At 49.4% G+C, this 25,197-nt stretch overlaps 1 protein-coding gene across 1 annotated transcript in view; it reads left to right on the forward strand.

Annotated features, from left to right (window-relative positions):
* The window catches only part of DHX15 (DEAH-box helicase 15), a 300,859-nt gene that overhangs the window by 114,819 nt on the left and 160,843 nt on the right, over positions 1 to 25,197 (forward strand). Inside the window, exons 7-9 of the mRNA XM_085642340.1 lie at positions 516 to 602; positions 770 to 919; positions 23,119 to 23,227. Of these exons, the coding sequence (XP_085498466.1) occupies positions 516 to 602; positions 770 to 919; positions 23,119 to 23,227 (346 nt within the window). The remainder of the gene's footprint in view (positions 1 to 515; positions 603 to 769; positions 920 to 23,118; positions 23,228 to 25,197) is intronic.

The following is a 25,197-nucleotide window of genomic DNA, read 5'->3' on the forward strand; positions in this document are numbered from 1 at the left end:
GATAAACAGGCATATCACTTTTTAAATCTAAAGCTATTGCAGTGTCCTTTCTGTACTGTTTTCTGACTAGTTAAATAATGTACATGAGATCTGTAATTTTCTGTGATCTCCAAATGTTTTTTTTTCTTCTTGAACCATTTAGAGGTCAGCTGATGCCTTGGAACCTTCACATGAGTCCCTGATCTCAACAAATGTTCGTGTTGACCTGTCCTTTGTAGTCTCTCTGCCACGTCCCCCCCCCCCCCCCCCCCCTCCTTGGTCCTCCTTACCTCATGTCACATTCAGCTTTCGTCACACAGAAGCCATGCATTTTTTCTTAAACGCATTGTCACTGTGAGAAGTGATAAGAAGGGCTGGGATTGACTGTCACTTATGTTGTTTTGTGTACTTCCTTTTCCCTGTAAATGTCTCTGGATTATCCCTCCTCATTAGGTTAGTGTAAGGCATTGCTGTCCAACTTTGAAGACTGAATGTTTGTTATCTGTAAATTGACATATTTAAATATATTTCAACAGGTGGTTGTGTCCACTAATATTGCTGAGACATCCTTGACTATAGATGGAGTTGTATTTGTGATTGATCCTGGATTTGCCAAACAAAAGGTAAGCGTCTTCTGCTTTTCTTTAAAATATCTGTAATTTGTCTGTTGGGTTAGACAGAGGTTGTTGTTTTTTAAACTGTATTGCATTTGTTTACTCAATATTGATGCAGGCCTGCATTTTATTTTAATTTCAGGATGCATTGAAAAATGTTTTTTTTTTTTTAACAGGTGTACAATCCTCGTATTCGTGTGGAATCTCTTCTAGTTACTGCAATCAGCAAAGCTTCTGCTCAGCAAAGGGCGGGTCGTGCTGGTCGTACAAGGCCAGGAAAGTGTTTCCGATTATACACCGAAAAAGCATACAAAACTGAAATGCAGGTGACAAATTTTGTTTTTTATATTAGATCCATGCTTGTAATTTTCTGAAATTAAGTGCTCCTATTCTTTCTGTAGAGTATAAAACTTAGAATGTGAGCTTAAGTTTATTGCAGTGCGAAAAATCTTAGTTTGCTATTATCACAAACGTTTTTTGTTTTGAGTTGTAAATTAAACTCTGCTTATTGCAGTCGATCCTTTCTGAAGGAAGATAGGTCTATTGCAATCACTTTTTTTTCACTTTTTAGTAGAACTTATTTTGCCATCTCACAAATGCTCTGGACACTGTCCTTCATTAATGTTTTTTTAAATATCTTTTTATTCAACATTTATTAATTGCAACGTAGTGTTCTGGTTACACAGGTATACTTATTGTTTCAAACAAATACGTTCCGAGTTTGCTTGCACATATTACAACTTTCAATCCATACCTCACTCTTGTGAGATTCTTATTAGGTGATGTTTCATTCATCTACCCTTGCTAGTCTTAATCCCCTCCCGTCCTTCATTTATGTCTTTAAGTTATCTAAAAGACCACCTGGATCATTTCACTTAGGCATTACAATGGTTCCATGTAAGATGTTGTATTCCACATCTAGTAAGAAAGTCTAGTGAGCTGGCTATTTTTTAATATTTGTTTCCAATAAAATAAGGGCAACTCTGGTCACTTTACATGGTGTGAAAGCAGCTACTTAATTCAGATTCATAATTCTCTCATGTAGGCTTAACCGTCCCCATCCAATTGTGGTATTGTTTTGCCATCGAGAGTGCGCTGCGCTCATTTAATTTTCTCACCGCCCGCTCCTGCACATCCACATCCTAGTAGCAAAGGCTTTTCCATATAACAATGCAAGTCCTATTACCCCTCATGCTGTCACAACTTACAAGCTTGTGCTCTGTCCTCACATCTTTTCCAGCCTGAAGGACACTGCTCTTGACATTATCCAGAATAGATGTTTGCCCTCTGCCTTTATCTCCCCCTAAACTCTTCTGGTGAGGAAATACCACTCTGTTGCAGCATCCTGGACCCGTGAAACTGGGAAGGCAAAGGGGACACATGGTGATCTAGGATGATCATAGGAAGGGTGGGAAACCTCACCCTGCAATATAAGCCATTGTTTCAGTAGTCTCATGAATAGGGATCATGGGGTGGAGTGGCAGTTGATCAATTGTACCAGCAACACTTGCTTTAGTCACTTGGTAAACTGCCCAAATTATCTGAAAGAGACCATTAGTTATAGATGCGTTAGAATTACCCCCAGGAGTCAGACTGGACCCGGACTCCTGGTAGCACGAGGGATGTCCCATCATCGGACCTGCTTCAAGACTTGACTCCTGTCACAAATTGATGTCTCAACGATCCGCAACTCGTGTGCCTTTGGTGCCTGGAGCGTGACTACGACTTGAAGTCATGCTCCAGCCGCCGGGCATTGAATCCGAAGTCTTTGCAGGAATGCTCAACGTCGTTCGAGGTCCTGGTTGAGAGAAAGGCCTCGGGACCGGTAGTGGAGCCACCACCACTAGTCCTCAAAGTCTTCACACTCCCCGGGTAAGTTGAAGCAGAAGAAGGCGACTAAGAAGCATCCTCGTTCTTTGCTGTCTCCCCGTCCGTCGGCTGACGCGACCCTGGAGCGTCATCGCTCTCTGGTTCGGTCTTTTGGAGCCCACTTCTGGGACGGCTCCATTTCCCAGAGCCTGAGCGTCCCCTGCCCAGCTTAGAGCTTTTACGAAACGCCTTCATGGCATTTTTTGGCAGCTCCACTCCACCGGCACGCCCTCAGACCCCGCGGACTCTGCTGGGGGACCTGGGCCTTCGATGCCTCTGGCGCCAGAGGGACTGGAGGATCCAGGCCTGGATTGGAATCTATGCCCGTCGACCTCACAGTACTTTCCCCGGGGCCGATTCCAGTGACCAACGCCTTGACGTTGGTTGTGCCCCCAACAGGGGTCGACCACAGCCTCATCCCCGACTTTGACACGGCGTCGGTACTGGCGGCGGGCCGACGTTGGTACCGGCGCCAGAGGGTACTTTTGAACCACTGTTGATCCCTGACGTTCCCCATTGCCCTGAGTTGCAGCCAGAAGAGGGTCAGGAAGACTGGGAGGGGTCTGTAGACCCTTTAGCTGACCTGCTTGAAGAGCCAGACTGGCGAGAGGAACTGGATGCCAGTGGTTTGGATATCTCCCCAAGCCTTGGCATGCGCCCCCCCTGCAGCTATGGAGGAGGGAGCCTCATACGCAGTGATGTTGCATAGGGCGGCTAAGGCCTTGGGCCTGGAGCTTACTACAGTGACAGTGAGGACTAACCACCTGACAGAGGTACTTCAACCTGCAGAACCTGCAGCGGCCTCCTCTGAGCCCTTGCTGTTTTTTAATGAAGCACTCAACTACGTCCTTCTGGGCATTTGGTTCAAGCCCAGCACAGGGGCTCCTGTGGACAGGATAATTGCCCGATGCCACCGCCTCGCCCCGGGCGACCCACTTTTTCTCTCCCAACACCCTACCTCCAAGAGCTTAGTGGTCCATGCCTTTTCTTTGAAGGGCGCATACCCTTCTGCTCCCCCAGATAGGGAAGCCAAGAAGCTGGACCACCTTGGGAAGATGATTTCGTCTTCTGCCATCTTAGCACTGTGGTCTGTGAACACCGCCTGCCTCTTGGGCCGCTATACCCATACAGTGTGGGATACTTTTGCGCAAGTGCTGCCACCGTGCCCGGCGGAGACCTGGGCTGTTCTCACCCGCCCAGTGGCAGAGGGTCGAGACACCGCTAAGTTGCCAACTCTCCGGGCATAACGGTTTCCACATTGAGGCGCTATGCCTGGTTGAGGAGGTCTGGTTCTCCGGGGATGTCCAATCCGCCCTTTTGGACATGCCCTTTGATGGCCATTGCCTGTTCGGTGACAAACTGACTCCGGGCTAGAGCGATTCAAAGATTCTAGGGCTACGGCCAGATCCTTGGGCCTCGTGGTAACCACTCGCCCTACGCCGTCTGCCTTTATCCCATTTCGTAGCTGCTTAACTGGTGCCCCACAATGTTCCACCCAATCTGGCTACAGGGCCGCACAAGCTACCCAGCCTCTGCGTGGCCGCAGACGTGGGACACAGTGACGTGGCCCTGCGGGCCGGCCAGTCCACCCATGATCCCTCCTCCCCTCGGCAGCAGCCTTCAAATCCTCCTAGTCAGACCTTATGGGGCTGCCAGTGGGCGGCAGGATTCGCCATCCCCTCCCCCACTGGCAAAACATCACTTCGGACAGGTGGGTTTTGCAGATAGTCCGAAGGAGCTACTCCCTACCCTAAGACTACCCCTCCCTCCATGCCACCGGCACTCCATTGCATGTCGGAAGATCACGTGGCCCTTTTCCACCAGGAAGTTGCAGCTCTCTTGGCCAAGGGAGCTATCGAAAGGGTCCCTGTGCCAGAAGTAGGTCGTGGTTGTTACTCCCACTACTTTCTGATACCCAAGAAGGACAAAGGCCTGTGCCCTATCTTACACCTTAGGGCCCTCAACCGCTTCCTCCAGAAGAAGTTAAAAATGCTCACGTTGTGTCAGGCCCCGTCTGCCCACTGTCCCGCAGACTGGATGGTAGCGTTGGATTTGCAGAACTGCCATTTCCACATCCCCGTCCTGCCAGCCCACCAGCGTTTCCTTCGGATCACGGTAGGCCACTAGCATTTTCAGTTTACCATGCTCCCCTTTGGGCTTACCAGTGCTCCTCTGGTGTTCACAAAAGTGATGACGGTGGTTGCAGCTAATCTGAGCAAATCAGGGGTTCCCCTCTCTTGACGACTGGCTGTTGAAGGCGAGCTTAGCCCAGGCTGTCGTCTCCCACCTCTAGATTACGGGGGGCCTCCTGCACTTGCTGGAGTTCACTATCAACATGCCGAAGTGTCCTCAGATTACCTCTCAGAAGCTCCTCTTCGTCGGAGCAGTTCTGGATGCAGTGCAGTTTCGGGCTTATCCTCCTGAGCAGCGAGCCCAGGTTATTCGGGCTATGACCCCGAGGCTGCTGGACCTCAAGGCCTCCTGGTGGCAGATCATGCCAGGTGGCATATGCAGGCTCTGCTGTGGGACGTGAAGTTCCAGTGGGAGCAGCATCAGGGGAATCTTTCCGATGTTGACCAGATCTCGGAGGGGTCTGCACGTCAATTGCAGTAGTGTCTCACAAACCTGGATTGGGTCAGCGGCAGATCCCTCTCCCTTCCCCAACTAGAATTCACAGTAGTGACGGATGCGTCACTTATGGGATGGGGCTGCCACCTGGGAGAGGCGGAGATCAGGGGTCTCTGGTCTCCAGCGGAGTCTGGTCTCCACATCAACCTCCGGGCGATCTGTCCTGCACTAAAGGCATTACTTCCTTCTGTCAAAGGAAGAGTAGTGTATGTGTTCACAAGCCACACCACCGCCATGTGGTACTGCAACAAACATGGCGGGATGGGGTTGTGGATCCTATGTCAAGAGGCTCTTCTCCTTTGGACATGGCTGGAACATCAGGGCGTTTCCCTGGTGTTGCAACACCTGACGGGTTCCCTGAACGCCAGGGCGTACGAACTCAGTGGCGGGTGCACGATGGATCATGAATGGCGTCTTCACTGAGATGGTGCAAGGTCTCTTTCGGCAGTGGGGAGTGCCTTGGTTAGATAGATTTGCCACCAAAGAGAACGTGCAATGTTAGCAGTTCTGCGCAATGGTAGCAGTTTTGCGTGTTGGAGTTTCCAAGGCGGCACTCTTACGGTTGTGCTTTTCATTACAAGTGGAATTGCGGCTTCCTGTACACCTTTCCACCTGTCCCACTTCTGGCCAGAGTGCTGAAGATCAAGCATGACCGGGCCCAAGTCATTCTTGTGGATCCGGACTGGGCTCGAAGAGTCTGGTACCCAGAGGTCTTGAGCATGGCCATCGATCCTCCGATCCGACTGCCTCTTCGGGAGGATCTTCTGTCGCAGCAGCAGGGGACGGTCCTCCACCCCAACCTTTCTAGCCTCCATCTCCTTGCGTGGAGGTTGAGCGGTGACAGTTGACTGCTTTCAACCTTCCTCCCGAAGTCTGTAATGTCATCTTGGCATCCAGGCGTCCGTCCACTAAAACGGTATATGCCTGTAGATGTAACAAATTTGTGGCATGGTGCACAGCAAAGGTTCTCCTCTCCATTTCATCTTTGGCCCAGCAGGCCTCTGCTCTGGGCACTCTTAAAGGCTACCTTTCGGCCATCTCTGCCTTTCTGCGCCTTCCTGATCAGCCTTCTCTTTTCAAGTCTCCAATTGTAAACACATGTTCGAGGCATATGAGCTGCAGATTACACACTTGTGCATAGATCGCCATCTGGTGTTGGGCCCGGATGTTTGCAGTTTTTCCTCTTGGAAAGTCTTTGGAAGTCACGAGGTCGGTGGCTTCTCCTTTGGATCGTATTGCGCATGGGCTTCGGCTCCATCCTCAGATTGTTTTTTCCCGCCATTGGGCTCGGATGTGATCTTCGCGCTCCGGTTCCGAACAGCTTCCAGTTCGACGATCGACGCGCAATCCTCACCCCAATTCGCGGTATTGTTTTCGATCGCGATCTCCCCACTCGACGCGGCTCATCAGCAAGAACCTTCGATTCCGGTCGTCGACGACTGCCTTCAGGCCTACCCAAGCTCCGGTCCTGGCTAATGAAAAGGACTCCCTTCAATAAGTGCCCTCGATGTGGATCCAAATTCCCCCACACCGATCTACACAAAGTATGTAATCTCTGCCTCTCCCCTGAACACGAGGCTCGAGATTGTCCGGTGTGTAAGTCCTTCCGGTCCAAGAAAACCATTCAAGACCGAAGGGCCAGAAGAACCATGACACACTCGCTGAGGGCGATTCCGGACGACGTCTTCGGGGAAGGCGTCGACGATCCAGAAGAACACCACACCGACTAGGGACTCGTCAGCGCCTCCGAAGCCGACGATTCAGATGTGGAGGACATCACTCCGGCACAGAGGGCCGTGAGTACTAATCTACCCCCTCCCACACCCTCACCGGCACCGAAAAAGGCTTCGGTCACGCCTTCGCCTCCGGGCCTAAGCAAGACCAAAGACACTGCTTCCCACACCGCACCTTCGGGCCCGGTAAAGAAGCAGATTAAGCCTTCCGGCGGCACGGGCTCGAGCCAGCCCACCGTCGGTGCCGATTAAACACTCCTCAACACCGAAAAAGAAAATGGCCTCCGCTTCGACACCGAGCCCCGCACCGAAACACTCGGTGTCGAGAACCAGCTCCAGCTCCTCGGTGCCGACACCATCTTCGGCACCGACAAAAGCACACAAGGCCACCGACACTTAAAAGCCGAAATCCATCTCGGCGCCGATCAAACAATCAGACTTTTCCAAGCATAGTTCCAAACAACGAACCAGCGCGGATAAAGCCAAAAAACCAACGGCCCAACGCCTTCGGCGCCGACAGACCAACCAACCAACCAACCTCACCGGAAATCTTTACACCGGATCCATTACAAAAAACACTAACCAAGGATCCTAAAACCGGACATTTGATGCTCTCCATCAAAAAGAGACAGCTGGAAAATCCTGCTCCGCCTCCACCTCCAAAGAGGAAGGACTCTGCTACCTCTCCTTTCAGAGTACCTTCCCCACCTCCACCGCCCCTCCTCCTTCCCCTCCTCCACAGTCTCCGCCCCCACCTCATCATTCCCCAACACCCTCTCCGGATGATGATGATCAGGGGGACCCATATGATGACATACAGGGGACCTCACTCCCACAGGCTCCCCAGACCCATGGGACGATTACAATATCCCTGACATCCCTAACGTCCCACAGGATGATCTCTACCCTTCCAGACCTTCCCCACCAGAAGACTCACTGGGGTTGAACCATCTACTACAAAGGGTGGCACACTATCACGGGGTAGATCTCCATACCGACCCCGTGGAGGAGGATTTCCTCCTCGATACGTTTGACACCACACATAGGACTACCTCCATATTGCATATGCTCAAGGGAGTTATCAAACATGCGCCAGATCTTTAAAGACCCGTCAGAGCCAGGGTCATTAACCCGCGCATTGAAAAGAAATATAAATCCGCCCCTACAGATCCTTCCTACATCAGAGGGCCAGCACCACTAGATTCTCTGGTAGTGTCCACAGCACGTAAAAGGGCCAACTCCCAAGCGTCAGGCGAAGCACCACCACCTGACAAAGAGTCTAAACTCTTGGACGCATCAGGCAAGCGTACTGCATCCCAAGCTGCCAACATATGGCGTATCGCTAATACACAAGCGTTACTAGCCAGGTATGACAGGGCCCATTATGACGAATTACAAGCCATAATGCAACATCTCCCTGATGAATACAAACCTAGGGCCAACGAGCCAATTCAGGAGGGCAAAACCATTACTAATACCTCCATACGTTGTGCCCTAGATGCAGCAGACACAGCCTCCAGGGCCAGCAATACTAGTGTCCTCCTCCGTCGCCATGCCTGGCTAAGGCTCTCGGGTTTTAAACCGAAGGTACAGGCCTCCATCCTCAACCATCCCTTTGACCAGGAACATCTGTTTGGCCCAAAAGTGGATGAGGCCCTAGAAAAGATGAAAAAGGACACCGTCACGGCAAAATCCATGGGAGCTTTACAATCGCACCCTCCCAGGCGCTCCTTTCGCTGCTCTTCCTTTGGGAGCACATCCAGAGGCTACTCCTCCGACACCGCTTCCACTTCATATAAGGCCCCTACCCAGTCCACCTTTACAAGGGGCTACCAAAGAGGCGGCTACAGGGGCAACAATAACCAAGGCAGAGGCAAGACAAACATTGCCCGCTCTGCCACCGCACCTACCCAATGACTTCCCTCCACTTTCAAACAGACAAATGGGTAACACAAATAATTTGGTCAGGCTACTGCCTAGAACTAATATCTACCCCCCAAACATTCCACATCTAACACTACTAAAGCAGGAGGTAATCTCCCTCCAACAGAAAAGGGCGATAGAACACGCTCCTACCAACCAACGAAATATGGGGGTCTACTCCCTATATTTTCTAATACCAAAAAGGGACGAGACTCTGCGGCCTATCTGTGAGAAAGTGGCTCTGTATATACTGTTCCCTAATAGGTACAGGGTGTACAGAGTCCACAGTCCCCCAGAGGCTGATAGAGGTCAAAGTTAGGTATGACCTTACTCTCAAAAGTGGTAGCTTGGTCGAGCAGTAAGGCAGTACCAGAGGACAGTGTAAAGCATTTATTGTACACACTCAGTCAGCAAATGGTTTCACACACTCAATAACTGAACTCTAGGCCAATGATTTGTATATATAAAATATATGCTTGTTTTATTTTTAGAACCACAAGGGGATAAAAATATACTTTCTCAGAATGAGAGGTTGAATATAAATACTTTTGTTTCAAGCAATAAATTTGTAAAACAGTCACAGTTGGTTGCCATAAACAATCCTATTTCCTAAACATAACAATGCATTGAGCTCAATGGTAAATTCAGGTTATTTGTAATAAATTACTTTTCAGATTACTTTTGGAATTCCAGGTCTGGATCCTAGAACCAGCCTGGGGTCAGTATTCAGAATCAAGTGAGGAAAGTCGACTTAATAACTGTAAGGATTTTTAGATAATATTTAGCTATTTCAAAAGTTAGCACTTAGAAAATATTTCACAGAAAACATTCAATGGATCTCTATGGCAAGAAAGTCAAATTGCAGGTAGAGTACTTTATCGTTACTTTAGTAATCCAGGACTGGGTGCCTAGACCCAGGACTGGGGTCCTTATCAAAAGCAGGTAAGTAATTTCGTTTGCAGAAATGGTACGATTTTAAAAGAATATTTCAAATTTGCAAAAGTAGACACTTAGAAGAAATTTCACAGAAAAGCAGACAATGGTTTCCTATGGGAGAAAAATGAGTTAGAAGTAAGTATAGTTGTGAACACTTTTCAGAGTCAGGGCTGGGCACCAAGATCCAGCACTGGGAGCTCACCTAGGAGCAGGTGAGTAAATTCGTTTTTGTCACTTGGCTGATTTTTGGTGAATTTTTGCAGTTTTGAAAAGTTCACACTTAGAAGATTTTTGAAGAAAAAGCCAGTCAATGTTACCCTATGAGGAAAATGAAGTTAGCGGTTTAAGGGTAAGTACTCGACTGGTAATGTTGAAATTCCGGGCATGGACTCAGGGGTCCCCCAGTGTCAGGTAAGCACAGTTGGTTCACCCTCAGCGGTTTCAGGACGGCCGGGTGCAGAGAGAGTTGGGCCCAATGTTATCCTATGAGGGATAGGGGGGCCTTGGTTGGTGGCTGCTGTCTGGCAAGCCACGCGGCTGTGGGAGCTGGGCTCCTGGTCACTTACTCAGGGCAAGTGGGGAAGTAGGTTAGAGTAGAGAGGGCACTGCCAGGGCCACTCGGGCGGCTGGGTGCAGGGTGCTTTTGAGCCTTAGGGCGCTCAATGGAAATCAATGGGAATGTTCCGGTTTGGAAAGAGGCTGCAGGCTCGGGGACGAGGATGTTTCAGGTGCCACCACCACTTCGAGGGGTAAGTTGGGTAGTTGTAGGTTAGGTGGGTACCCCGGGATTGGGCACAGGGGGTCGCAGGGCGCCGGGTGCAGGGGTGCCTTTTGACGTCGGGAATCTTACCCTCTGGTTGATCGCGGCTGGGGTGGCACTTGGTTCTGAGGCTGCAGGCTTCTTCCGGGATGTCGAGGGGGGTCCTTGGGTGCCGGACTCGGGGTCACAGTCGCCGTGGGGTCGTCCTCAGGGTCTTTGTCCACTCCGGCACTGGCCAGGCTTGGCTGGTGCAGAGTGTGTTGGGTCCGCGGTCCCGGGCTGGTGCCAGGGATAGCAAGTAGGTTTCTTGAGTAGAGCCTCTACTCGTGGGAGTCCCAGGGGCTTAGAGCTAAAGGGTAGCCAGGTCCTCCGGGGTTGGTGAGGTTGCTGGCCACGTGGGATGCCGCGCTGGTGCAGGTTCGAGAGTCGACAGGCCGGTAGGGCTGGGGCCAAAGCAGTTGGTGTCTTCTTCTCTTTTTAGCAGCTGCAGGGCAGGTCTTTGTTCTTCTTGCTCTTCTTGTCGTTTTTCTATCTGGAATCTGGGGAAGGAAGGTTCAGGGGGCCCCTAAATACTAGATTTAGGGGCGTTACAGGTAGGTGAAGGCCAGGGACCAATGGGTCCTTGTCCTGGGGTGGGTACACCCCCTATCCTGCCTCTCTCCTGTGGGAGGGGGGCAGTAGCCTAATCCTGATAGGGTAGGGCCTCCCATCTTCAAGATGGCGAGAGCCCGGAGATGTGCTTCACCTTGCCTCCCCCACCTGAGGGGTGGGGTGGGCAGGCTGGCACATCCCCTGTCCTTGTATGGGGTTTCCGGCCAAGCTTCCCGCCAGAGTGGGGGGTTGCAGTGGCCTGGGGAAACTCCAACTGGCGGCATGCCTTTGAAGCTTCCCTTTGCTCATCCTGGGGGAGGAGATTTCTCACCTCACCCAGGATGTGCATTGTTGCAGGCCCGGGAGAGCAGGGGCTCTCCCACCCAGGGGTCCAGCAACGTGTCTGCTGTGTGGCAGCCTGGGCAGCCTCAGAGCAGACGTGGATTGCAAGTTAGCTGTAAGGGGGCATCTTCTAAGATGCCCTCTGGGGTGCTTAGTACATTAAATCCCACACTGGCATCAGTGTGGGTTCAATGTGCTGAGAAGTTTGATACCAAACTTCCCAGGCTTCAGTGTTGCCAGTATGGTGCTGTGGAGCTCGTGTTTGACAAGCTCTCAGCACCATGTATCCTTAAATGACAGCACTGCACTTACAGTGCCCAGGAATGGACCCGGGTACTGTAGGGGCACAGGGCTCCTGCTCCTGTGCCCACACCATAGGCGTAATGCACCCAGCTAGAGGGGTGGCTGGCATATGCCTTGGCAGTGTAGGTGATGGGCATGGTACACAGTGATGTGTGCCATGTCGACTCTTTGTTTTGTCCTGCACCCAGACACTCAGCCTGCAAGGGCAGTGTGTGTGTGTAAGGGTACAGGGCCTCTGAGGGTGGCACAATGAGTGCTGCAGCCCTTAGAGGCCTCCCCTGGTCACAAGGCCCTGGGTACCTAGGGTACCATTTACTAGGGGCTGACATGTGGCTAGGGTTTGCCAATTTGGAGTTTGTGTGGTTTAAGGAAGGAACATAGGCCCTGGGCACCTGATTGGCAGGAACCCAGGGTACACTCAATCGAAGTACATTCAGCAATTTAGCAAAAAGTGGGGGCATACCATGCAAGAAAGATGGCACTTTCTCACACTATCCTAGACCTCAGGCCCCTAAACAAATGCATACACTCAGACCATTTTCACATGGTAACGCTTCAGCAGGTACTTCCACTGCTTTCCCAAAACGACTTCCTGACCACCTTAGACCTAAAAGACGCTTATTTCCACATTCCAGTGCACAACGCTCACAGGAAGTTCCTCAGATTTGTAGTGGACGGCCAACACTACCAATTCAAAGTACTCCCGTTCGGAGTCTCAACAGCACCACGAGTGTTCACCAAGTGCCTAGCAGTAGTGGCAGCACATCTCAGGAGACAACACATCCATGTCTTCCCATACCTAGACGACTGGCTAATAAAAGCCAGTTCATACAGCCAGTGTGCACAACACACGCATGCCACTATCCTGCTACTTCACCAACTGGGCTTCACAGTAAACCACGCAAAGTCCCATCTACAACCATCCCACATAAAACAATACCTCGGTGCCACCATAGACACCTCAAAAGCACTAGCCTACCCCAATGCTGCCAGGATTGCAAGCATTCAGGCCCTACGTGCAAAATTCATGGCACAACACTCCCTTCCAGCTCGAGTGTTTATGCAACTAATAGGGACGATGGCCTCTTGCATCTTCATAGTACCTCACGCAAGACTCCAGATGCGTCCTCTCCAAGAGTGCTTAGCGTGCCAATGGAACCAGGCCCAAGGTCAATTAACAGATCTGGTGTTGGTATACGGTCGCACCCATCGCTCTCTGCAGTGGTGGACCACCACAAACCTTTCCAAAGGTCGACCGTTCCTGGACCCGGTTCCCCAGATAGTACTAACAGACGCATCGCTCTCCGGCTGGGAAGCTCATCTATTACATCTCACCGTGCAGGGCACATGGACATCTCAACAAAAGTTACTCCACATCAACCATCTGGAGTTACTAGCGATCTTCTTAGCCCTAAAATCTTTTCAAACACAGATTTCAGGCAAGGCAGTCCTAATCCGCACAGACATGACAGCCATGTACTATATTCAAAAACAAGGCGGCACACTCTCCACAGCTCTCTCAGCTAGCACAGAGCATATGGAGATAGGCCATACCCCAGAAAACCTTTCTCCTAGCTCAGCATGTCCCAGGAGTCCAAAACACTATGGCAGATCTGCTCAGCAGACAAACACAACAAATCCACGTGTGGGAACTCCACCCACAAGTTCTACACCCGTACTTTCAGACGTGGGGGCATCCACAGATAGACCTCTTCGCCACCCACGAAAACACCAAATGCCCAAGCTTCGTCGCCAGATATCCACACCCATTGTCCAAAGGAAGTGCGACATGGATGAACTGGTCAGGCAGATTTGCGTGTGCTTTTCCGCCTCTCCCACTCATTCCACTAGTGGTGCGCAAACTACAGCAACACTCCCTCACACTAATCCTAGTAGCTCCAACTTGGGCCAGACAACCGTGGTACACCACACTGCTGGAACTATCTGTAGTACCGCACCAAAAATTACACCTCTTAACCCAGAACCATGGAGAGATCAGACAACCAACCCAGCTCAGCTCAACCTTGCGATCTGGTTCCTGAAATCCTAGAATTTGGTTAGCTAAATCTTCCCCCTGACTGTATGAACGTCATCAAGGAAGCTAGGCGACCCACCACTAGAGCGTGCTACGCCGTCAAGTGGAAACGGTTTGTTGTCTATTGCCACAACACCATCAATCCCCTAGATGTCTCCATTCAACACATCATAGGATACTTACTCCACCTACAAAGGTGTAATCTAGCCTATACATCTGTTAGACTGCACCTTGCAGCCATAGCAGCTTATCTACAAAACAGGCAACATCTATCACTTTTTAGAGTACCTGCCATTAAAGCCTTCATGGAAGGCCTTAAAAGAATAATTCCCCCCAGAGTGCCACCCTCACCTGTGTGGAACCTAAATATAATTCTCACCAGACTAATGGGGCCTCCCTTCGAACCACTGCACAAATGTGAACTCCAATTTTTAACGCGGAAAACCGCTTTTCTCGTAGCCATCACTTCCCTCAGAAGGGTCAGTGAGATACAAGCACTTACCATTCAAGAACCTTTTCTACAAATGCACCACAACAAAGTTGTTCTCCGTACCAACCCAAAATTCCTCCCAAAAGTCATTTCTCCCTTTCACCTAAACCAATCTGCGAGAAGAATACTGGTAGTTCTACAACCACAGACAGTTGCAGAAAGAGCTCTCCACACACTAGATGTCAAACGAGCCTTACTCTACTACATCGAGAGAACACAACCTTTCCGTAAGACCAAACAACTGTTTGTCTCTTTCTCTCCACCACACAAGGGCCACCCCATCTCCAAGTCGGGGATAGCTAGGTGGATTGTCAAATGCATTCAGATTTGCTACCACAAAGCAAAACAAACGCTATCTGTTCCCCCTAAAGCCCATTCTACACGTAAAATAGGGGCTTCAATGGCTTTTCTAGGGAACATCCCATTAGATGATATCTGCAAAGCAGCTACATGGTCAACACCGCACACTTTCACTAAACACTATTGTGTGAATGCGCAAACTAAGCAACAAGCTAGTGTGGGCCAGGCTGTACTCAAAACATTATGTTCGAGGCATATGAGCTGCAGATTATACACTGTACATAGATCGCCATCTGGTGTTGGGCCCGGATGTTTGCAGTTTGTTTTTCTTCTTGGACAGTCTTTGGAAGTCACGAGTTCGGTGACTCCTCCTTCGGTCCGTACTGCGCATGGGCTTCGGCTCCATCCTCGGATTGTTTTTTTTCCGCCATCGGGCTCGGATGTAATACTTCGCGCTCTGGCTTCGAACCTTTCCAGTTCGACCTACGACGAAAAATCCTCGTCCATCGAGATTCTTAAACGAAATCTACTTCTTCATCTCTCTCTTCGGCACTTCTTCGATTCCAGGCAGCGGCCTTCGGGCCTATCTCGACTCCGGTCTCGGCCGATGGAAAGGACTCCCTTCAGGAAGTGCCCAAAATGTGGGTCTAAATTTCCCCACAACGACCTCCATCAGTTGTGCAACCTCTGCCTCTCCCGAACACGAGGCTCGAGACTGCCCCGCCTGCAAGTCTTTTCGTTCGAAAAAGACTATTCGGGATCGACGAGCTCGACGCACCATGGCGCACTCATCGACCTCTGCTCCACCTGACATCTTCGGAGAAGACACCGGAGCTTCAGGACAGCAGCACACCGAGCTGGAGGACGACGTTGTCAGCGCTTCCGAGGCCGACGACTCCGACGTGGAGGAGATCACACCGGCGCAGAGGGTCGTGAGTACTCTACCCCCTCCTACTCCCGCGCCCATACCGAAAGACTCCGGTTACCCCTTCGCCTCCGGGCCTAGGGAAAACCAAACATACTGCTTCTGTCACCCCACCTTCGGGCCCGGTGAAAAAGCATCACAAGTCTCCTGGCGGCTCGGGCCCGAGCCAGCCTCCTAGCGGCGCCGAAAAACATTCTTCGGCACCGAAGAAAACAAGCTCCGTTCCGAAACCATCGGTGTCGAAACCTGGCCTCTCTGTGCCGACCAAACACAAATCCCTCGGCACCGACGCTCCCGTGTCGAAGCCTGTCTCGGCGCCGACCAAAAAATCGGACACCCCGAGAAAGCACGGCGCGGATAAACCTCCGAAGCCTTCGGTTCCGAAAACATCGGCACCGATAGAGGGATCGGTGCCGGAGGAGCTTTTCACACCGGATCCTTTTAAAAAGACTTTAACTAAGGATCCCAGGACTGGACATTTATTTTTGTCTTCCAAGAAAAGACTTCTGGACAAGCCAACTCCTCCTCCACCAAAACGGAAGGACTCTGCCACATCCCCGTTCAGAGTACCCTCCCCACCACATCTACCTCCTCCTCCCCCTCCTCCACCCCCTCCATCTCCGCCCCCACCTTCTCCACCCTTGCCTCATCGGTCTCCAACCCCGTCTCCAGACCCTGATGACCATGGAGATCCGTTCTATGATCCCACATATGCCCCGCAGGACCCCACTCCTCCGGGAACACCTGACCCATGGGAGGATTATCACAATCCCGATATCCCCGATGTGCCTCAGGATGATCTCTATCCATCCAGGCCGTCTCCACCAGAGGACTCCCTGGGGTTCCACCACCTCTTACAACGGGCGGCACATTACCATGGGGTGGAGTTACACAGTGATCCAGTTGAGGAAGACTTCCTACTTGACACATTCGACATAGCAGATAAATCCACCGCTATATTACCAATGCTAAAAGGGGTGACCAAGCATGCCACAGAGGTTTTCAAAGACCCCGTCAGAGCTAGGATTTTAAACCCCAAAATAGAAAAAAAAGTACAAAGCAGCCCCCACGGATCCTGCTTATATTAAAGGACCTGCCCCTACCCCTAGACTCATTAGTGGTCTCCACAGCTAGGAAGCGCTCCAACTCTGTCATCTGGTGAGGCTCCACCACCTGATAAGGAGTCCAAGCTTTTAGATGCGTCAGGCAAACGCACTGCCTCGCAAGCGGCCAATATGTGGCGCATCGCCATCACGCAGGCGCTGCTGGCAAGGTACGATAGAGCGCACTATGATGAGCTGGAGGCCCTCATGCAGCATCTCCCAGAGAAATATAAAAATAAGGCTCATGAACTCGTACAAGAGGGAAAAATTATTACCAACACCTCTATTAAATGTGCACTTGACGCAGCAGACACGGCGTCCAGGGCTATAAACACCAGTGTTCTGCTTCGCCGTCACACCTGGCTCAGGATCTCAGGCTTTAAACCAGAGGTCCAAGCATCTATATTAAACCACCCTTTTGACAAACAATACTTATTTGGCCCAAAAGTAGACGAAGCCCTGGAAAAAATTATAAAGGATACAGATACGGCGAAGTCTATGAGGGCCCTGCAATCACAAACCCCTAGACGCTCCTTTCGCCGTTCCTCCGTTCGAGGCTCTGGCAGAGGTTACTCTTCCGATAACACCTCCACATCCTACAAGTCCCCTCCTCAGAATACCTTCTCAAAGGGCTACCAAAGAGGTGGATATCGAGGAAACAATAATAAGGCAGGGGCAGAACCAACACCGCCAGTTCTGCCACACCGCCCACACAATGACTTTCCCCCGCTCCCCCCAGACCATTCCACTCCGGTCGGGGGCAGACTACAACACTTCCTTCAAACATGGGAGACCATAACATCAGACAAGTGGGTGACCCAAATTATTCGGTCAGGGTACTGTCTCGAGCTAACTTCTACCCCCCCCCCCCCCCCCAAATATTCCACCCAGACACCGTGCAATGTCACAAGAACATACCACACTCCTCAAACAAGAGGTACTCTCCCTTCTGCAAAAACACGCGATAGAGCAGGTACCCGCCGATCAGCAAACTCTAGGGGTCTACTCTGTACTTTCTCATACCAAAGAAAGACGAGACCCTACGGCCCATTCTAGACCTCCGGCCTCTATATGCATATATCCATTCAGACCATTTTCATATGGTAACTCTTCAGCAGATTCTCCCACTCCTCCGTCAGGGAGACTTTCTCACTACACTGGACCTGAAAGACGCATACTTTCATATTCCAATACACCCTGCTCACAGAAAGTACCTCCGATTTGTGGTGAACGGTCAACATTATCAGTTCAAGGTTCTCCCCTTCGGGGTCACGACCGCACCACGGGTGTTTACCAAATGCCTGGCAGTAGTGGCAGCACACCTCAGATGACAACACATTCACGTCTTCCCCTACTTGGACGACTGGCTCATAAAAGCCACGTCATACCACCAGTGTGTGCAGAATACAAACACTACCATACAACTACTCCACCAGCTAGGATTTACGGTGAATCACCAAAAGTCCCACTTAATACCGTCTCACACAAAGCAATACCTCGATGCCACTATAGACACCTCAAAAGCTATAGCCTATCCCAACTCAGCCAGAATCGCAGGCATGCAAGCCCTGCGCCAAAAATTCCTTCTTCAGCACTCTCTCCCAGCACGAGTGTTCATGAAACTAATAGGGATGATGGCGTCTTGCATTTTCATAGTGCCCCATGCAAGACTTCACATGCGTCCACTCCAAGAGTGTCTAGCACGCCAGTGGAACCAGGCCCAGGGACAGCTGACGGATCTGGTGTTGGTGGACGGTCGCACCCATCGCTCTCTGCAGTGGTGGACCACCACAAACCTTTCCAAAGGGCGTCCATTCCTGGACCCGGTTCCTCAGGTGATTCTAACAACGGACGCATCGCTCTCCGGCTGGGGAGCGCATCTATCTCACCTCACAGTCCAAGGTCTATGGACGCCACAACAGCGGTTACTCCACATCAACCATCTGGAGTTATTGGCGATCTTTCTAGCCCTGAAATAGTTTCAGAAACGAATTTCAGCCAAAGCAGTCCTCATTCGCACAGACAATATGACTGCAATGTACTATATTAAAAAACGGGGGGACACGCTCTCCCCAGCTCTCCCGCTTAGCACAGAGCATATGGAGATGGGCAATTCCACAAAAAATCTTTCTCCTGGCACAACACGTCCCAGGCATACAAAACACCATCGCAGATCTGCTCAGCAGACAGACGCAACAAATGCACGAATGGGAACTGCATCCACAAGTTCTTCACCCATTCTTTCACAAGTGGGGGCATCCTCAAATAGACCTCTTCGCCACCCACGAAAACAAAAAATGCCCAAGCTGTGCCGCCAGATACCTACACCCATTGTCCAAAGGCAATGCGATATGGATGAACTGGTCAGGCAAATTTGCATACGGCTTTCCTCCTCTCCCACTAATTCCGTTAGTGGTAAGGAAGCTACAGCAGCACTCCCTCACTCATTCTGGTAGCCCCAACATGGGCCAGGCAGCCGTGGTACACCACACTACTACAGCTATCGGTGGTACCACATCAAAAACTGCACCTGACCCCATGCCTCCTAACCCAGAACCATGGAGAAATCAGGCACCCGGACCCAGCTCAGCTCAACCTAGCGATCTGGCTCCTGAAATCTTAGAATTTGGATACCTTAACCTTCCCCCTGATTGCATGAACATTATCTTGGAAGCCAGACGTCCTACCACTCGAGCATGTTATGCCGCAAAGTGGAAGAGATTTGTTGTTTACTGCCGTAACAATACAATCAACCCTTTAGATGTCTCCATACAGCACATCATATGCTATCTGCTCCATCTCCAAAGGTGTAACCTAGCGGGGGAGCGCATTCGGGCCCTCTTCAGATTCAGGGGATATGGTCACAGACGGAGACGACTTACCACATAAACTTTTTGGAACTCAGAGCAGTACACTTGGCCCTGAAGGCGTTCCATCCCTCCTTCACGACGAACTCCCTGCTAGTTCAGACGGACAATACTACTACCATGTATTACCTCAACAAGCAGGGGGGCTCCCGTTCACGCACGCTGTCTCGGGAGGCACAGACTATCTGGAATTGGCTGGTGGCCAGGAACCTCACGATCACGGCAACCCATCAGCCGGGAGTGCAGAATGCCCAAGCCGATGCGCTCAGCAGGCTCGTTCAAGAAAATCACGAGTGGGTGCTAAACGACGACGTGATAAGAGACGTCGTCGCAGAGTGGGGCAATCCGGACATCGATCTGTCTGCTACGGCAGAAAACAGCAAATGCCGAGACTTCGCGTCCAGGTACTACCAACCAGGGACACTGGGGAATGCCCTATGGATCAGCTGGTCCAACAGCTTTCTCTACGCCTTTCCACCTATTCCCCTGATTCCGGCGGTGCTGATCAAGCTGTCGCAATCCAGAGCCAGGATGATCCTGATTGCTCCGGAGTGGCCGAGGCAATGGTGGTTCACCGACCTTCTTCACCGGTCTGTTCTGCCACACCGGCGCCTGCCGTGTCGGCCGGACCTTCTCACGCAGTTCGGAGGACAGATGGTTCACCCCAATCTCTCGTCCTTGAGTTTGGCAGCATGGCTCCTGAGCTAGTGCAGTATGGACACTTGAACCTACCTCAGGACTGTATGGAGATCTTGAAAGAGGCGAAGAGACCGTCTACGAGGACTTCTTACGCCTATAAGTGGAAGAGATTCTGCTTATGGTGCAAGGCAAAGGACATTGACCCTACCACCTGTTAAGAGGATGTTATTTTGCCTTATCTGCTGCAGTTAGCTCAATCTGGGCTTAATTTTTAGTCTATTAAAGTTCATCTCGCAGCTTTGACTGCGTATAGAAAGGGCCCTTCCCAAACCTCATTTTTTCAAATCCCTGTGATTAAAGATTTTTTGGAGGGTTTGCGTAAGGTGTTTCCCCCTGTTAGACGACCTTCTCCACCATGGGAATTGAACGTGGTGTTGTCCAGATTAATGAGGGAGCCTTTTGAGCCTATTCATAAGGCTTCTCTGCAGCATTTGTCCTGGAAGGCTGCCTTCCTTGTGGCCATTACATCGGCCAGGAGAGTAAGTGAGATTCAGGCTCTGTGTTGTCAAGAGCCGTATACTGTATTCCATGCTAAAGTGATATCTGATTTCCATGTAAATCAAATGATAACTTTGCCTACATTTTTTCAGCATCCCTCCTCTCCGGCGGAGAGGTCGCTGCATTCCTTAGATGTGTGTAGGGTGTTGAAATTCTATCTAGATAAGACAAAAGGCATCCGCAGGTCGGATCAACTGTTTGTGAATTATGGTTCAGTAAGAACTGGTCTAGCTACCTCAAAACAGTCCATCTCCAGATGGATTGTGTCCTGTATTCAGCTTTGTTATCAGAAAGCTAATAAGACGTTAGGGGGTAAGCCTACAGCGCATTCGACTAGGGGCAAAGCAGCGACTACAGCTTTGCTTAGGAATGTTCCGATTGCTGACATTTGTAAGGCTGCCACCTGGAAGTCGGTCCATACGTTTACAAAGCATTACTGCCTGGATTCTGATGCTAGGGCAGATGCGCAGGTTGGACAGGCTTCGCTGAGGAATTTGTTTGCACAGTAGTTTGTTGGTGTTTGGTTTTTGCTCCACCGCTGTTTGTTGGTTGGGATGGGCTTGCCATTCTATTCATAGATTATGACTATACACAGAGATCCCCTACTACAGAAGGAGTAGTTTCTTACCTGTAACTCCAGTTCTGTAGTAGGGGTATCTCTGTTATAGTCATAAGCGACCCTCCCTCCTCCCCGGTGGAGTAAAACTGGCAGTATCAGGCCTGTTATACACCTTCAAAAAGAACTGAAAGTAACTTGCTTTGGCTGTGCATCCTGGGATACCGGGGGTCTCTGGAGAGTTTCTTAAAGGCACGGTATCCCTTTAGCAGACACATAATGACAGCCTATAGGGCTTGTCTGTCCACCCCTTCCTCTCTATTGTTTAAAGGGATTTTGGTGAAGGGAGTGTGATACAATAAAGGAACATGTCAGATGTGAATAAAAATGACGTTTAAACTTTATTTTGGCTTTTGTGTTCACTTCAGAGGAAGTGCTGGCCAGTGCAGCCGTGTTGTTATTAGGCTGTATTATTTTGTCTGTCTCTTAAGTGTCTTTGCAGGTTTGCAAATGCAGGACAGCTTAAGAGATATTTTGATTGCTCCGGGGTCCCCGCACATGGGCGGGACTATTCATAGATTATGACTATAACAGAGATACCCCTACTACATAACTGCAGTTACAGGTAAGAAACTACTCCTTGTGTCAGAATTGACAGTGCGCAGGGGTGGCGTTAAGTAGACACCGCAACGTCATCCTGGTGACCACGACGGAAGCTGAGTCGACCAACGCCACCTACCAACTCGCATGGCTACTGCTACAGAAACAATTCTCCGGATCCAGCCTGACGCCGCCTGGGGGTAATTGTAAGGTAAGCAATCTATAACTATCATATGTCTTTTACAGATGCATTATTACCGACGGTAAGTAACTTGTTCTTTAAGTGATTCTAGGTGAGTAAACAGTTTAAGGAATGTAAGCGCAGCAGTCCTTTTATGGCCCGACATTTTCACGCAAGGCTTGAAGAGAGGTACTATAGGGACTTGTTTGGATTCAGTTGTGTGGAATACTTTCTTAGCTAGAGAGTATCTTTTTAAGGACTCTGCCTTAAACATTTGCAAATAATCTTATGCCTGCAATGTTGGTGCTGTCTGAAGCTTTGTTGCATCTTGGAACAGTTGAAATTCAAGTTTTTAAGAGATTCTGTTTCTGAATCTCCTATCTCCACTACAACACAGCTTTTCTAACAGATTACGATTATTGCCCTTGAGAGTTTGACCAGTGGTATCATACGAATTAAGTAAGTCTGGTACAGCCACATACTAGATAGTTCTTTGAAGTTCAAATTTAAGGTCTACAGATACAACACAGTCATAGGTCTTTACCTTGACATTCAAGGAGAGACTTGCTCACTACCCCATCTGTGAAAAATATAATTTCAGATCTGGAACTGAACCTCCCACATTTCCTGGATCTTCACCATCTAAATGGTTTTTCTAATGTAGTTTATTTTTTGCGATGTATCCCGTCTTCTTTTTGTAAATTGAGGTTTTCCTTCCAGTGAAAAGTTCTCAAAAGAACGTGAGGTGCGCTCCGATTTCATCCTTTCCTGCTTACCTGACATATGAAGCTCCTACTTACTTTTAGTTCTGAAGGAGGAATTGCATGTTATGCAACAGCAAGGTGTTGTACAATGAATTAGTTATGTACATCTGTTATGGATTCACTTGTTGATTTGACTTACTTGATTGAGTGTGCGATTTTTCAATGCTTAAGCATTTTTGAGACATACCTAATGTACGCAGTGGGTATTTGTCCCGTCCTAGTTTGGAGGAATCACCAAATAATGGGATTGTGGACTAGGAGTATTAAAGTCCCTAAGGCAGGCATTTTGTTAGGTTTTTTTTTTTGGTTTTTTTTCCCCCTTTGGAAAACCGAGGCATTTATTTGAAATAAAAACATGTAGGTGAAAAATGATTTTTAAAAAGCAGTTGCGATTAACAGTAAACATTTAATTTGTCTTCCAGGATAATACTTACCCCGAGATTTTGAGGTCTAACTTGGGATCTGTAGTTCTACAATTGAAGAAGCTTGGTATAGATGATTTGGTGCACTTTGATTTTATGGATCCCCCAGGTAATAATACATTGTGGGAATGTGACAGCCACTTCACTAGTAGCTTTGTTTTTTTTAAAAACAATTCTTATATATTGCACTGTTTAACTTAGGGGATTTTGTACTTATTAGTCCTGGTCTTTGTTGAACATGTTATTTATAAGAGACACAATTGTTTTTCTACTTCATCAGTAAATCAACCTTTTGGTAATTCCCTAGGATTTTGGCTATAAATATATTCTATTAAAAAGTTGTTGCGTTGTATTTTAAAGTATTCATTTTAGCTCCTTGTTAGTAAGAAAGATGAATGGATGTATTGGAAATGTGCTTTTCTTTTCCTCTGATTGTGACAAACAAAATTAAATACATTTGACAAAAAGCATTTCTTAAACAGATGGGGGTTGCAGTGTCCCAAGGAATCTAAAATTCATACCACCGAGATGTAAGCCAATACATCTTTCACACTGTTGCTGAAAGAGGGGCTCGAATGGCTGGCTAAAGGAGAGATTTTTGTGGTACCCATTCGGGAAATGTTCAGAAACATTGACTCTGTGTACTTCTGAGACTAATAATTGATGTCAGACATGTGAACATAATGGTCATGGATACTGAAACCCTATTACAACCCTACAAGACATTAGACCATTAATGATGGAAGGAGTCTTTGACAGTGACAGATGTACCTGCTGTTTCTTTTTACTTAATGAGGTATCAAAATAATTTCCTATTAATTGGGCTCAAAAGACTTTCATGCAGCATTCCTAGGTTGCCGGTCTGCATTGGCAACTCAGAAGAGATTGTATATATCCTTACTTCTGTAATTGACTTGTCAGGATGGATTTTCTGAAGGAATCCTTATACTTAATATTGCAGACAAATGCTCATTTTACTGTTACATCCTCACATAATTAATGGCTGAAAACATTGCAGGAGACCAGCTTAGAATTAGTTTGGAAAAATAAAAATCCAGGTAAGGCACAAATGATCCAAGCGGAGGATGCACTCCGCTTATGCAGGAAAGTGCCCCTTTTTGCATGGTTACCCCTGAACATTTTGCCTGATGCCAACTTGAGTGTTTGCTGGAAGCCTGCTAACTAGACCCCAGCACTAGTGTTCTTTCCCAAAACTGTACCTTGTACCCACAATTCACACAACTCTAGGCCACATGTACCTTGTAAAAGGTACCATTGGTACCAAAGGCCTTGTGACAAGGGAAGGGCTCAGAGGGCTGCAGCATGTATTGTGCAACCCTCAGAGACCCTTCACCAAAACACCATTGCAGACTGTGTTTTGTTGTAGATCAAACTGAAGAGTCGACATGACACACATCCCTGTGTGCAATGCCCACCAACACTGCCTGTGGCATGGGTAAGTCTCCCCTCTAGAAGGCCTTACAGCCCTAAAGGCACGGTGCCCCATAATCGCGTGAGGGCATAGCTGCATGAGCAATATGCTCTTACAGTGTCTCTCACTCAGACATTGCAAGTGCAGTGAAGCCATTTTGAGTGCATGAGCTGCGGGTATGCCAACACGAACTCCACAGCTCCAGGATGGCTTTACTGAAGTTTGGGAAGGTTCGTATCAAACGTCCCAGCACATTAAACCCACGCTGATGCCAGTGTAACATGTAATGAAGAATGCACTCGGAGGGCGTTTTGGATATGCCCCCTGAAAAACAACCGACCCTGGTGTGATTCCTGACTGGCTCCCACCCATCTGCCACCACAAGACCTATATCTGGACCCCTGGGTAGAGAGCCTCTGCTCTCTGGGTCTGGAAACAAGGCACATCCTGGGCAGAGGTGTCATGCCTCTTCCCCGAGATGGGTAGGCTCCTTGAAGAGTGAGCTTCAAAGACCTGCCTTTGCTAGCTACCCCAGCCTTTTGCTGCGATCGGCAACTGGCTCCCACCAGTTCTGACCCCCAGTTTGTGCGCGAGAATCTGCAGGAAAGCCTAGCCAGGAAGTGAGGTGTGCCCACTTTGCCAACCCC

This window comes from Triturus cristatus, chromosome 2_2, assembly GCF_964204655.1.
Source record: "Triturus cristatus chromosome 2_2, aTriCri1.1, whole genome shotgun sequence".
In the NCBI taxonomy this organism is placed as follows: Eukaryota; Metazoa; Chordata; class Amphibia; order Caudata; family Salamandridae; genus Triturus; species Triturus cristatus.